The following is a 15,809-nucleotide window of genomic DNA, read 5'->3' as shown; positions in this document are numbered from 1 at the left end:
TGTACATATCAAAGTGCTTTTACAGGTCTTGGGAAATAGTACAGGTTAAAAAAAAAGTGAGCTGCATGAGGCCAAATACAGTCACAGCCACAATATGTAATTTGAATCAGCATTAATTGGGGCTGAAAACTCCATATTTGAAAATCACAAGAACCTGAGAGTGTGCACAAAGAAGTAAGCTAACCAAACCTCTGCAGCCCATTTCTTATCTCCGCTTTAGGACAGATACTTAAGGGTACTACATTCACCATTACTAGCAGACACACAATTTCATACTAAGCTGTCGGCTATCAGATGAAGAAGGGATTTAACAAAAGAAATAATATCTCAAATTTTGCGTCATTGATTTAGATATCTTTTCTTTAAACTTTACCAAAATGTTTTTGTTTCTGAAATATCTGGTTTGATAACAGATACACAGAAAATACAATTGTGCTGATAACGGCAATAGTTATATGTGTCAAAAATCAAAGCACTACCTCAATCCCTTTGGTCACTATGTGACGGAGTTTCATATCAGTCTTTGCCACTTTCTGGTCCAGGATATCATCAATGAGCTGTTGCAGTTGCTCATGATAATCCTCATCTTGGATCAGTTTGTGAATCTCCGAATTCAGATCTGATTTCAGTTCCACCTCAAACTTGTCAGCATCTGTAAAGAGAAAGTCCAAATGCACCCACAAACATACAAATGAATGATTGTTTTAAATCTGATTTCTTTGTTGAAGATGTGACTGACAGTTACCATATTTGAGCAAAGCTTTCTGTTGGTAGGATGTCTCAGGGAGGGTGATGATAGTCTCTAAGTCCATGAGCACAACCTCATCCGTCTTCAGGGTTGCAGTGAAAGATGCATCGGTTTTAAGAGAGGGGATGACCATCTGGAGTTGTAGCATGGCATCCTTCATCATGTCAACCCTACATTAAAAAAAAGGACATTAAAAAGACTGCAACTCCATTTTTTTCTCATTCACCAGGTAGCACAGCTAAAATGGCAGTGTTGTCCAACATGAGATAGGATTGGACGATTCTTTATAGAACAACAGTATGTACCTTGTGCGTCCCATAAGAGTTAGCTGTGGGATGTTCCTGTTGGTGACATCAATGGTGATACCTCGCATCTTCTGTCCCTTAGCATCCCTGTCAGTCACAGCCAGCTTGACGCCTGCTTCCACATCATAGTCCGGAATGAGGACCTCAGTGGTCAAAATGTTCTTACTGCGGTCGTATTTCATAGTTGCAGTAGCCTCTGTTGAATCATCACCTAGTAATAGCAGATATTAATTTCATTAGTCCAGGGACAGTGGCAGCTGGTCAATTTGAGATGTATAAAGACCTATATCAGTGTCATAGGTGACATACGCACATGCTCTTAATGCATATAAAAGAATGCAGGGATAAATATGGACCAAATCTTATTGTATGTGCTCATTCAGTCTTAACCATTACATTTCATATACTTCTTTTCACCGAACTGGGACAATATCGTGAAAACCAAGACCATGTTCACTGACATTTTTGTCCAATGCTATCGTTTTTAAAATATCCTTTTTATAATATCTGCATCTATCTATGGTATGGCTAAGGCTAAGTATAGACTGGTTATTGGCTGGCCAATACATATTTACAGTACATGCATCAAACCAATCAAAATCATGTTTTGTAGTTATACCTTCTGCCTTCAGGGTTAGCTTCAGAGTTTCTACTTTGTGACGACCCTTTTTACCATCTCTGAGTGTTTCACTAGTGATGGTGGCAGTGTACTCTGAAATTTCTCCTGTGGGCTGGATTTCTATTGCAAACCTGAGTGAAAAAAACAAACAGATTACATTTAGTCTGGCTCTCAAATCATAGAGAAACCAATCAAGGTAATTAAAATATAAAACAATTAGATTAATATTTACACATTAGCTCTGCAAATATGAAATACTTAAAAATATTACATCCATGATATTACAAGACATTGTAATACAAGACACCACCACCACGCAGATTTGCTGCCTCTAACCTGGTTTCTCCTGTCAGGGGGTAATATGGGGCCTTGTCCATGGAAGTAGCATTAGAGTAACGCAGTATTGTGCAGAATTTCATACCGCTGAATAGGGGCTGGCATTCAGTTGAGTCAGTCCTGTCCTCCATCAGTGATGGCACTATTGTTGTTTGACCAGAGGAGACTGACAGCAGCTTGTTGCTGTATTTCAAGAAGAGAAAGCAAAGTTATGAACACTGACAGAGACAAGAAAATATAAAACACTAAATAACAGAAAGATTTTTGTATCATTTGACACTGACCTAATGCTGAGCAACTCAATGTTTGACTTTGGAGCAGGTATGGACAGTCTCATTTGGTTGCTATTCACAGTGACCTCAGCATTGATGGAACTCTCGTGGTAGATATTAGAGTGCATCTCAAGCCCAGCATCCAAATAGTCTGGAATGTGCACGCCCATTTGTGTGATGAATTCTAGCCCAACAGATGGCATGAAGGAGAAATCAGTCTGCAAGGGAAAGAATACAACTGAATAGCTTTAAACAATCACCCAGAGGTCCATATACATAAAACTATCATTACATTTTTCATGTAGGCTATAATGGAGAAAAGGCAACTTACCATTCCCTTAGGAAACGAGAGGCCTCCTCTGGCACCAGGTGTAAAGACACCAGCCAGTGAGAACTTCAGAGGGAAGCCAGAGGCAGTAGGTAGAGAAAAGGCATTCTCCATGAAGATATAATGTGCAAAGACTTTATTGTTTGTACTGGAAACCAAGGACAAAAGGAACTGTTGGAAAGAAAATACAAAGGTGATCAGATAGATACTTCATTTAAACCATGAGTCGAAACAACATGGAAGTGCACTATGATGAGATAGTGACATCTGATTATAGATTATTTTAGCCAAGCTGATGGTGTGTTTGTGTGTCTGTCCATTACAAATATGAGTGCTTTTTTCTTTTTTTTTACCAAATACCTGGAATACTAATGACATTGGCATCAGTTCTAACTGTAAATGGACTGTATTTATATAGCGCTTTTCTAGTCTTATAGACTACTCAAAGCACTTTACAGGAAAGTCACATTCACCCATTCATAGAGAGCTGCTATTTACCACGCAATTTTCTGTCACATTCATTCACATTCATACACTGCCGGGAGGCAACTTTCAGAAGCAATTTAGGGTTAAGTGTCTTGCCCAATGACACTACAGCATGTGGACTGGCGGAAGCTGGGATTGAACCGACAAACTTTGGGTTGGTGGAGGAACGACTCTATCTGCTGAGCTAGCTCTTATGCACTACTTAGCAAATGTTAGCATGCTATGTTTTGGATGTAAATATAATCTATATCAGACTGCCAAGCATTGGGCGGCTGAGGCTTAGGAGGTAGAGTTGCTCGTCCACCGACAAAGGTTGGCGGTTCGATCCCAGCTTGGGATCCTTAGCATGCCGTAGTGTCCTTGGGCAAGACACTTAAGCCTAAATTGCCGCTCTTCCAACAGTGTATGAATGTATATTAATGTGACAGAAAAATGTGCGGTAAATAGCAGCGCTGTATGAATGTGTGTAAAGCGCTTTGAGTGGTCTATGTGACTAGAAAAGCGCTATATAAATACACTCCATTTACCATTTATAGTGATCACTTTTGCATGCTGACGTTGGCATTCATTTCAATGTACAACTGTGCCTACGTACAGACCCACAGAACTGCTAGCATGGCTGTAGACTCTGTCTAAGTTGATCCAATCACAAGTGGACAGCTTGAAGAACAGGTGTGAACGCACCCAAGACATATTGAGGACACCACTTGAGATCCGATCACTCATGTGGTCGCATTCTTTTAACTGTGATAATGCAATGGCGTCCTGGGCCAAAATGAAGGACTGCCTACTCAACTTTGGTCCTCTGAACCACTACAGTTGTAGAGGGCAGTAATTTGGTCTTTGTAAACAGAAAGGACATATCTGTTTATTTGCACATTGAGCAGGGAAATGAGATTTGAGTGGTCACTCTAGAGTAGACGCATGTGGAGATGCATCTTTCTGCCAATTAAGACCTGACACTCTACTGCTGTCCACTTGTGATTAGATCGACCGAGACAAATGTTTGAGGACTTGGCCTTAGTTTTCAATACTGAGTTGTGGCTTAAATCATCTCACTTAATCTGACCAAAGAATTTAATATTGTTAAAGTAACCATGTACCTGCTACATATAGAGTGAGCTGTAGCCGTCTGAGCAGATTGCCCAGCGTAATCAGATCAGTCAGGAGACTATTGGAATATGGATCATTTGGATTAGAGCTCAAACTGTTAGAAGGAGTCATTTGATAAACCTGTAAGGAGGAAGACTGACATGTGGTCAATATGTTAAGCTAACCCTTGTTTTCAATGATGTAGCCAATACAACTAAAATATTGAATCTTAAATGTCTGATGAAACATTGTGCTTAGATATTTGGAACTCATATATATATATGAAAAAGTGTTTGCCCCCTTGCTGATTTCTTATTTTTTTGCATGTTTGTCACACCTAAATGTTTCAGATCATCAAACAAATTTAAATATAAGGTAACACATGTAAACCGAAAATGCAGTTTTTAAGTGAAGGTTTTTTTTATTAAAAGGAAAAAAAATCCAAACCTACATGGCCCTGTGTGAAAAAGTGATTGCCCCCTAAACCTAATAACTGGTTGGGCCACCCTTAGCAGCGACAACTGCAATCAAGCGTTTGCGATAATTTGCAATGAGTCCTTTACAGTGCTGAGGAGGAATTTTGGCCCACTCATCTTTGCAGAATTGTTGTAATTCAGCCACATTGGAGGGTTTTCGAGCATGAACCGCCTTTTTAAGGTCATGCCACAGCATCTCAATAGGATTCAGGTCAGGACTTGGACTTGGCCACTCCAAAGTCTTCATTTTGTTTTTCTTCAGCCATTCAGAGGTGGACTTGCTGGTGTGTTTGGATCATTTTCCTGCTGCAGAACCCAAGTTGCTTCAGCTTGAGGTCACGAACAGATGGACGGAAATTTGGATTTTTTGGTAGACAGCAGAATTCATGGTTCCATTTATCAAAGCAAGTATTCCAGGTCCTGAAGCAGCAAAACAGCCCCAGACCATCACACTACCACCACCATATTTTACTGTTGGTATGATGTTCTTTTTCTGAAATGCGGTGTTACTTTTAAGCTAGATGTAATGGGACACACACCTTCCAAAAAGTTAAACTTTTGTCTCATCTGTCCACAGAGTATTTTCCCAAAAGTCTTGAGGATCATCATGATGTTTCTGGCAAAAATGAGACGAGCCTTAATGTTCTTTTTGCTCAGCAGTGGTTTTCGTCTTGGAACTCTGCCATGCAGGCCATTTTTGCCCAGTCTCTTTTTTATGGTGGAGTCATGAACACTGACTTTCACTGAGGCAAGTGAGGCCTGCACTTCTTTGGATGTTGTTGTGGGGTCTTTTGTGACCTCTTGAGTCGTCGCTGCGCTCTTGGGGTAATTTTGGTCGGCCGGTCACTCCTGGGAAGGTTCAACACTGTTCCATTTTTTCGCCATTTGTGGATAATGGCTCTCACTGTGGTTCGCTGGTGTCACAATGCTTTAGAAATGGCTTTATAACCTTTTCCAGACTAGGATTGGCTAGAGAAATTGAACTCAGGTGTGATAAACCACAGTTAAGTTATGTTTTAATGGGGGGGGGCAAACACTTTCACAGGGCTATGTAGGTTTGGATTTTTTTTCCCCTTAATAAAACAAACCTTCATTTAAAAACTGCATTTTGTGTTTACCTGTGTTATCTTTGTCTTATATTTAAATTTGCTTGATGATCTGAAACTTTTAGGTGTGACAAACATGCAAAAAATAAGAAATCAGGAAGGGAGCCAACACTTTTTCACACCACTGTATGTATGTGTGTGTGTGTGTGTGTGCGTATGTTTGTCCATATCTTTCTCCAGCAGGAAAGATAGAGAGTCAGGAAACAAAAGATCTAACCTTGGTAGGTAGCAGTACTGTGAAAACCTGGTAGTACATGGACAGAGTCCCAGATATTTCGCTGGGCTTCAAGTATCCAATCTCATTTCCCAGAAGCCGAAGATATGCGATGGCCTCCGGTGCTTGAGAGAAACGTACGTCATTCATGAGCTTCTGGATATTGTTTGTGATATCTTTTAGAAGATTCTGTGGAACCTAAAGAGATCAATGTTTTAGTTTGTGGCCGTGCAAAAGTAATGAAGCTGCGATACTGATCAGACACAACAGTATTCTCATGTTGGGAAGTTACAAAAATTAGAAAGACAAGGTTTTTTATTCATGTCATAGCATTAACGGGCAAAATATGTATGGTGTGATGTACCTGTCTTTTCATTCTGTCTCTGTCGGGGGTGAATCTCTTCAAAACGTCTCTGAGCACCTGGGCTTTGTCCCCTGCCCAGTACACGATTCTGGAGATGGAGTCAGGGAAGAAACCCTCCTCCCCAAAAAGAGCATCAATTGTTGGTTCAAATCCTGATCCCTCAACTCCGACCTAGAGGGGGGAGATTTTGAATGTTTTCTTTACAAAATAATTTGTGTTCCTTTACCGCAAATAAAAAATATAGAATATATATATATATATGTATACATTTTTGAAAACATACCTCAAATATGTCATAGTTGTAATCAAACACCTTCAGTGTGGTTTCCAGCATAAGCTCTTTTGGCAAGGTGTCCCTGCCATCGAAGATGATGTTTGTCCGTGCTGAGCCCAGCGGAGAGTCTACTTTGTAGTTGCGTGACATGCCATCAAATGTCTTGTTTCTGGTAGATGGATGGTCTGTCAAGGCCAGTGCAATGTACTCCCTGAATCTTTAGGAAACAGGATAAAGAAGGGTTTAGATAAACCCTCGGCCAAAACAGCAATAATTCAATTTTCTTTCTCAAATCATGTCATAAGCAAAAGGATTTTGCTATTTTTACCGTTGTTTTTACCCATTACACTTCAGCTTGAATCCCTAGTTTTACAGGGAAGTGTTACACAAAGGAGATTATCTTTAAATCTGCATTAACTGACATTTGGCCAGCTGGTGGCAGAAGAAACCAACAATATCATAATATTATCAACTTCTAAATTTGCTTAGGGCAACCTCTATTTGTGGACTGTAAACTATTTATTGATTGAACATGTAATATTATATTGCTGCTGGCTGATTACTCACTGATGCATCTGTGGCTCATCGGAGTTGCGGATGTTGTTCAGGTGAGAGACCACGAAGCTCTTGAGCTGCTCATCCCTCACATTCTCCAAATTGTTCAAAATGTCTTTAACCAGGCCGTCATGTGGGCTCTTCATCAAAATCAGATAAGACGCTATACGTTTTTCCGTGGAGCTCTGAGTGTTCTGGTATACTTCCACGAGAACGTTTCTGACCTGTGGTTGACCGAAAAATAAATGACTGATTTGAGTTTTTAGAGTCAGGACAGTGGAGGGTTCCGACAACTAAATATGATACTGTATATTCTCACAACATTTAATCATTTAATTCAAGTGTCTTTTTTGCTGTTGCCTTCATGTTGATTTGTCGAAATGTCAAACCCACAGCACATATGTCAATTTTCAAAATGAGAAATGTGTGTGTTACTGTACCTCATCATTGATGTCCATCAACCTAAAGGCCTGTATAGCTGCTTTTTGGTTAGATAGTGGACTCTCTGTTTTCTTAGCACACTGCAAAACAGTGGAAATCAGGCTGGGGCTGACAGCTTGCATGGCTTCACCCATGACACCAACAACCTGGAGATGAAGGGGGATAAAAATTAGAGCCAGATTACCCTGACAAGAACTGACTCATCTGTGAGATGTTTGCATTTTGTTTTGAGTGATTTTCATTACCCTCAGTACAAGGAAGGACCGCTCATTAGGGTCAGTGAGAATGTCAGAGTCATCGTCAAGGGTTTCTCCAGAGCAGTCATTTAAGAGTGTCTCCATGAACTTTGACACATCCTTGACCACAGGTGTTACCCCTCCTTTATGGAACCTGTGGACAAGTGACATAGACGGTATCATCAGATGTTCTGGTTTGAATAAGTATTGTGTGTTTAAGGTTAAATATATCTATTTTACTCACTTCTTGACTGTGTTGGCCAGAGCATACATAATTGCCTTGCTCTGTTTATACTGAGCCATGCTGAGCATGTCTCTGACGCGCGCTGCGTCAGGGTTAGCCTGTAGACTCAGAGCATATACTAGAGCATCCACCTCTAGTGACACTCCATCAATGGCTCTGATAGCCTGGAAGATCGCGCTGGTGCACTCTGGAGTTCCACACTGGAGCAAGGCCTGCCAGGTGAGCCAGCCTGACACATCTAGCATATCAGTGACCGTCTGGCTCAGGGTCTCATTCCTCAGGACACGCAGGCTGGAAACCAGCTTATGGAAAAGACTGGGCCTCTTCTGACCCTGGTTTGTGCCTGCCAGAGCCGCAAGGTCCCGCAGGGTGCTCAGAACAGCGTCCTTCGTCTGGACGTCGTCTTTATCGTCAGGGTCTTCGAAGTGAAGCGGCTTGCTCTGGCGAGTTTTCACATCTGTGTACATACATATATAAGTTCCCAATACGAGATGTGGACTAATACTGTCCATCAGGCTCTGTAGACATGCAAATGATCGCTCACCAAATACTCTGTTGCTGATCCTCTTGGAGCTTTGTAGGCGGAGATCCTGGGTCACCACCGACGATAAACCATTGTCCCTGCAAGACAGATTAGAAAGTGATGTAAAAGGCATAGTAGTGCACACACACACACACACACGCACACACACACACACACACTAAAATGATGACCTACTCATTGGAGAAGGGCAGGTAGATGTGTTTTTCTGTGCACATGGCTGTCATGATGTGCTTTCCCTTGTTGTCAAACTGGTAGTCACAGTCTTGAGTGCTTGATATGGGGTTATGCTGGGAACAGAAATCAACAACGTTTATGTGTAAATGTAAATGTTAATGTACACTAACAAGGCACAGGAAAAATGTGACCTGAAAACATTTAAATGACCCCTTTTTTTCCCGCAACCTACTGGATGCATCCAAATGTCAAATTTAGTGTTTTTAAATGATCTAAACCGCTTTATGTACAACGACTGGCAACACTGGACAACATTCCACACAGCATTTTAATACAATACATCACAAATATATTAAAACAGATCAAATACAATCAACATAAAACTGCCGAATACAAACTACACCTTAAAGAGGCAGTAAGAGATCTTAATCAAATACACATTTTTTAAAATTCAGCTAATATTTGCTCACGCTTCTGAGTGTGCTGACATTTTTTTTAATTCTATTGAAAATTCAATTTCAACACAGCCCTGGCTCTGTAAATTGAAAACCCATGGTGTGGATCCCAACACACAACACTGCGTATTAATTTTGTAAACATTACCCCCGACACCTTAAGAGACGCGCTGATGACAGACTCTCGGGTGAGGTTGAATTGTCCTTCCTCTACTATTCCTATCTAGTATTCTTTGACCTCAGTGGAAAACGTCACGAGGTCAAGGAAAGGTGTAAAGGAGGACTGATAAGACTTAGGAAAAGCCGACAGCGGTGCTCAGAGAATCTGACTGGACTTTCACCCTACTACGCCATAATGCGACAGCGGATGTTATTGACGTCCGTCTGCCGTGGTGAAACTTCAAATTTCTGAAGATGGACTACAATGACGGCAGCGGCTCCATTAGCATGTTTCAGTGTGTTTTACCACCTTGTGACATCAGATGTAAATGCTTCATACGGCACAGTAACTGACATGATGACGTTCGTCTCTTCCGGGTCATATTCATACTCTTCTTCTACTTCAACTTCGGATTGAATTGTTTAGGTTTGTGCGTGGCGCGTCACGTGAAATATCGCTGCCGCAATAAATTGTGGGGCGTCTATATCTCCTTACTCTCACATAGTAACCTCGAGTGTACCCTATGCTAGAGGAGATAGGAAAGGAAGCATTGAAGCTCCTTTCCTATGCATTTAGAGAATCCGAACAGCTCTTATCATGGCTGCTGATCAAATACTTCCGGGCCACGTAAAAATTTGGGAAACTTCCTAAGCAAATTTGACCATATGACCTCACCCTACGACTCAAGGGTTTCGGCCATGTGCTTAATGCGTCCGTCTCCCGTACCCGAGGCTGCGGGTTCCAGCCCCAATCAGTGATGTCAGAAAATCAATCTCCGGTCAGAGGCTCTAGAGGCAGATATCAATGTCTCACCAGTTTTTGCAGCAGGGCCAGGGGGCTGTTGGTTCGTCCCCTGCTGTAGAACTGGTCACACTGGGACAGATCTCTGGACAGTGTCACGTCTGTGGGGATATCCTTCCTGCTGTTCACCAGGTTATCTGTTAAACACAGACCATGCACTGTGCTCTGAAGAAAAGAAAACGAAAGAAAGAAAAGGTATTGAGCTCAGGAATATCAGCCTTATAATGCAAATGTTTTCATAGACAGTCATTTTACCAGACTAGGCCTCAGTCATTAGATTTTACTCTGTATCCTTTGACCTCTCATATAAATGTTCTGCATTTGCTCTATTTGTATCTATATTCTATGCTCGATTGCTTTTCACATGCACACCTTCAGTTTTGCCTTTCATTTCTCCTGGAGAAGCCTCTGTTGGTGGAGTGAGAGCACTCACCATGAAGCTGCTCTGTCCCTCCTCCATGACTGGCGCTACGAGTGCAGAGACGATCCCTCTCTTAATGTTGAGGATGTTGACCGGCTCGTCTGTCTCGGGGTAAAGCTGGACACTCGTGGCGTCCTCCACGGTGAACTTCAGAGGGTTCCTGCACGAAGAAGAGACAAACATCTGAGAGATATTTTGCAGCAAACACGATCATGATATTTAACTTAGGAAAGGTCGCCACGATGTGTGTACAAGAGGGATTTATGTTCACTTCAAATATTGGCTGTCTGAAAGGGTTCCACTCCTGAACATACAAGGTGACGAAGAATCCCTGCAAATATTTTTTGGGTTCAATATCTCTCTGTTCATCCTTTAGACACTCAATCCTATCAAATACCCATGTGAGAAAGACATAAAAGTCTGTTATTAATCTTTTTTTTCTTTATGTAATGTATCAAATTCATAGAAGTCAGAATTGAAAACTTGATTTTTATTTGTTCTTTTCATATTATTAACACCACAACAGACCCTTTATCATACATGGATGGGCTTCGTCAGATTAATTTGAAGTCTTATTCTGAGGGCCTCTCTGAGGGTACCAAAATCTATACACAAGTTAGTAACATTAAATGATGAAGAAGTTATATCTTGTTTTAATAATTCATACAAATGTATGACTGGTAGCTCTAGCTTCATCAAAAGACATACGAGAACTGTATCCATCCTCTAAGTCTAAAAAAATATTCCTCTTGCTTTTTGGGGGCTATTTTGGGGTGGTGATATGGTGAATGTGAACATATTTACTCATATCATATATATATATATATATATATATATATATATATATATATATATATATATATATATTTACTCCCTTTTTTATGCATCGAGCGGTTATGGAACAACATTATCCTTCATTTGGAGTAATGTGTCTGTCCTCCTGCTCTCTTTTATCTCACTACCAACTTTTATTGTCACTACTAACTCCCTAAAGGGAAATATCTTGATCCACAAGTACACTATACTACAAGTGTAGTTCACAGTGAGTTGTCAGTTTCTCACTGAAAACTTCCATCTGTTGCAGCTAAAAACAACACTGTGACTGCTGAGAGACCCTTCACATTGTTTTCACATTGTCATCTGATAGATCAGGATTATAATAACGAACATAGCAGAGCAGTTTAAATCATAATATATAATGAGGCTGTTTTCAGAAGTTTGTTCCAAGTCTTGCAAGCATGATTTAAAAAAAATATGTTAAATACTCCTACTTTGGAGATGCTTATAGTCACTGACCCTATAGAGCCTCAGGCTGCGATAAAACTTATATTTTAATTTGCTTTTATTTTCTTTTGCCTTTATGCTCAATGCTCAAAATGGTACATATGTATCAGATCACATGAAGAATGGTTTGCACTAACTTCTCAATGGCAGCCTTGAAGGCCTGCGAGCCGGGAGACTGCCTGTAGACTGGCTGACCCTGGGGATCCATGGCGGACACTTCACCGAGAACACAGTCCCTGGTGTGCATGATGAACCTGCACGCTTGGGGGACTTCGATCTCGACCTAAAGATATGTGACAGCAGACATGGGGTCAGTGGAGAGACGGGGAGGCAGCTCAGATAAGAACACTATGTTTTCAAGATAAGTGACAAAGTGGGACACATAACAGTCACTTACCTGACAGGAGACTTTAGGGCCGTTTCTCAGGTTGGCAGTACCCACCACGCCATTTCTGCTCTCTGTGGTGTACTGGTACACATATTTCTTGTGGGCCTTGAATCTGGACGCCACTGCGGTAAGATGATTGTGTCACGTGGCTATACTTCAATTGTTTGTCCCTTATGTATAATGCTCTCAGTGCTGATCCACTAATTTCAAGCCAACAGTGCCTTTAAAGATGAAGTCACGTTCCTATATCTAACCTATAGGATTGTTTCCCCCCCCCCTCCGCATTAGAAATGTACTGTCAAAGTCCCACATCATCGCTTGGCAGCAAACCTTTGGACCCAGCAGCAGCTAAACGGTGTTTTCAACAGTGAACAACTGTTATTCTACTGAATAATAAACAGCATGGAACAAGAGTTCATCAGCTCCTGCTGCTATCTCCCAAAAACAGGTCACGTGCTTAGCACGGCAGATCAGTATGTCTGTTTGCAAAATTCCTATCACTCACCCTCCTCTATCTTCCCTATGCACATACACACTCTATCCACAGGTACACACAGCGGCAAGCCAGAGTCCAGAGTTTTTGTAAATTTAAAATAGTTCAAATCACCTTTGGCCTGTACAATATAAATTAAATATAAGCTTTTGACATTTTAGTTTTATTCTTATTAAAATTGTACCACAAAATTCTGATAAACAACCCAATTACAGTCCCGAGAAAATAGCTGTGAGTTGTAGGGTTTTGTTTAATAAGACATCAACTTACACAGACATGCTGAAGTTTGTTCATTAACATCACTGCCTTCCTCTGGAAAACAAAGAGTCAAATATCATATATAAATACAAAACATAAGGTCAAGAGACTTCTGATTGACTTGCGTGGGCAAGAATCATGAATATATTTTGGTTGTTATATCCCTTTAAATCACCAATTGGGCAAGGAAAACAAACAGACATCCTTAATCATATAGTATTTGTTAATTGACAACAGCTAATTAAGTACAGTGTGGATTAAAATTAGAAGGGATTTGAAGAAGTTACAAATTAAGTATAACAGTATCATAAATATCACTAATATAAGTGAAACATATACAAGAGAATCGGGTGGGTTATTTTACCTCTGGTTTTCTATTCATTTTGAATACTTTCATAACACATTCAGAGGATTTCTGACTGTTAAACTGAAAACCCCCAAAACGCTGAACAAAATACTGCATTCACACACAATGCCTGCGTATTTAACCAAGGAATAAATATGTCTTTAGAGATAACTGAAACACAAGAAATACGCGATCATTTTCTCTGCCACATTTTGACTAATCAGCGTGGGAAAAGGAAACGACCCAAGAACGATCACACATTTTACACATAGGCACAATTCCACAGGGGTTCAAAAGCATGCATTGCACCTTCAGATGAAATCTGAATTTTAAGCATGTTGCAATTTGACTGTATATCATGCCTGCGATTCCTACTTACGGGCAAATGTGTAGCTGCTCAGCAGCAGTAACAGACACAGCTTTGTATAACCCATCCTGGGCTATATTGAAGAGTTTCCTCTGTGTTCCTTATCTCTTTCTGTCTTGACTGGTACGGTAACACTTATACCCCAATCTTTTATAAAGTCCCTCCCTGCCTCCAGCCCGGCTGAGAACCTGAGGTACACAGACAGGGGTACACAGGGCCTTGGGGGGCGGGGGCGTCATCCCAAAGTTCAAACTCTGATCGAAGGGCAGAGAGAGAAATAATCCATACTATGATAAAGCAACGTAAGGTTGGTTTAAGGTCAGTATTGCTCCACATTGTACAAGAAATATGTAGGAATATTTTTAAAATATTTCTCTTTTATAACCGCCTTAAACTTGCACATCATGAGTTGGGTCCCATCACGTGCTTCACAAACCAACACACTCTGAGTCTTCTGTGTACTTTTCGTTGTACATTAAAGAAACTGGCTGTGATTCCAGTGCAAACAAAAGGGCAGCCCCACAGCCAAAACACACACGGCTGGAAATCGATTAAACGAATCCAAGCCATGCTCATTTGTGCTGCACGGATAAAGATTATCCATGTGTGTCACACGTTTCCCCTCCTGAATTCAAGAAAATGACCATCCTCATTCTCCATAATTAATAATTATGCTTGAGAAACTATTGTTTTGTTTTCCATGCACACTAACAAATTGATACAAATACCTGGACCACATCCCAGTATAAGTGACGTGTTAAACTGGGTTAACTCCATGGTGCATAAATAAAAATACAAATGAATAACATTAACTTAGCGAGCATTCCCTGTGTCAGCGCCATCTCCAGGCAGCTCTGACAGTTTCACAGGTCAGGGATCATCTTCCGTCAACTATGGCCAAGCAGATGTGTTCAGTCAGCCAATAGGAATGCTACTACAACGTGTTTGGGAATGGAAAAGTTACTGTTGGGGTCGGTGGTGCCTTTTTGGACCGAGCAGGCAGACACGGATTGAGGGAAAGAAGGAGGAACGGGTTTAATTAATATTGTGCAGAATATTGGGAAGAGGCAGGCAGGGGGATGAGGGACAAATATCCTGACGGTTTCTTGGGCCGGGAGACGAATATAGTTTGGAGTGAGGCAGCACAGGAGGAAAGCCAGTCGATGGGTGCCTGTCTTTGGCATAAGTTGGTGTGGGCAGAATCCAATCCTGGACCTCTGTAGGCAGGAGAGACAACGTGGGGTTAGTTCGGAGTTTCACAAAACACAGGCGAAAGCTGAATGTGAAGTTGAGTGGCTGTCTATCATTTTGATGACGATGAGTGCCACACACACACACACAAACATACTACAGAACCAGAGCCCTTGAGAGAGAGAGTCGCGACATCTCCGTTTATTCCAATGGACCAGTTTTTTCCCCCCAGCAATGGCGGATCATGGAGCCTCTCACTAGTTCCCGAAGTCAGCAGCAGCGCATTAGAGCAGCAGCAGAATGAATCAATGGACCGTCTGTGTTGCACTTATGAAGGGTAAGAAGTTTAAATAATTAGATTATGTATTATCAACACATCTGAATCAAATCTAAATGCGCTTCAAAGCGTGTTAGTGGATTATGATGAATGATTATTTATGATTTAAGAAAACGTATTGACTAACTACATAGAGTAACATAGGCATGTCGGTCTGCTATATTGTAAATCGATACATTTATTGACTACTAATTACCAAAAATCTGGTTTCTGTCACTCTGAATAATGGATTTGAATTGTGCGCCAAGTACTTCCGGGAACTATCTGAAGTCTACATGAGTCACGTGACGTGCAACATTTTGGACTTCCGTTGTCACGACTCGCATTAAACGGCGCTGTACAGAACCACAAGACACACAGAAAACACAGACACGGGAAAAGGGGAGGTGGTGCTGGGATCTCCACCGTTACAATAACTTACAATAAATGATTCCACATTTGTGGGGCATTAGCACACATCCAGATAACAAACTTACTTGTGAAAAAATACATAT

General features: G+C 41.0%; 1 protein-coding gene across 3 annotated transcripts in view; it reads right to left on the bottom strand.

Moving 5' to 3' along the window:
- apoba (apolipoprotein Ba) overlaps positions 1-15,809 on the bottom strand; it is a 29,326-nt gene that overhangs the window by 11,796 nt on the left and 1,721 nt on the right. For all 3 annotated transcript variants that reach the window (XM_035609895.2, XM_035609897.2, XM_035609896.2), the window contains exons 2-23: positions 13,800-15,004; positions 13,087-13,128; positions 12,333-12,445; positions 12,073-12,218; positions 10,664-10,811; positions 10,243-10,395; positions 8,815-8,927; positions 8,641-8,717; positions 8,097-8,553; positions 7,862-8,006; positions 7,616-7,762; positions 7,188-7,399; positions 6,630-6,837; positions 6,347-6,517; positions 5,986-6,180; positions 2,612-2,779; positions 2,293-2,498; positions 2,009-2,191; positions 1,673-1,803; positions 1,054-1,264; positions 746-918; positions 480-652 (exon numbers count right to left, since the gene is read on the bottom strand). In XM_035609895.2, the coding sequence (XP_035465788.2) occupies positions 480-652; positions 746-918; positions 1,054-1,264; positions 1,673-1,803; positions 2,009-2,191; positions 2,293-2,498; positions 2,612-2,779; positions 5,986-6,180; positions 6,347-6,517; positions 6,630-6,837; positions 7,188-7,399; positions 7,616-7,762; positions 7,862-8,006; positions 8,097-8,553; positions 8,641-8,717; positions 8,815-8,927; positions 10,243-10,395; positions 10,664-10,811; positions 12,073-12,218; positions 12,333-12,445; positions 13,087-13,128; positions 13,800-13,854 (3,627 nt within the window). In that variant the 5' untranslated portion in view covers positions 13,855-15,004. The remainder of the gene's footprint in view (positions 1-479; positions 653-745; positions 919-1,053; positions 1,265-1,672; positions 1,804-2,008; positions 2,192-2,292; positions 2,499-2,611; positions 2,780-5,985; positions 6,181-6,346; positions 6,518-6,629; positions 6,838-7,187; positions 7,400-7,615; positions 7,763-7,861; positions 8,007-8,096; positions 8,554-8,640; positions 8,718-8,814; positions 8,928-10,242; positions 10,396-10,663; positions 10,812-12,072; positions 12,219-12,332; positions 12,446-13,086; positions 13,129-13,799; positions 15,005-15,809) is intronic.

The sequence above is a fragment of the Scophthalmus maximus genome, chromosome 15, assembly GCF_022379125.1.
Source record: "Scophthalmus maximus strain ysfricsl-2021 chromosome 15, ASM2237912v1, whole genome shotgun sequence".
NCBI lineage: Eukaryota > Metazoa > Chordata > Actinopteri > Pleuronectiformes > Scophthalmidae > Scophthalmus > Scophthalmus maximus.
Note: the sequence above shows the minus strand (reverse complement) of the source record. Positions and strands in the feature narration are given on the sequence as shown.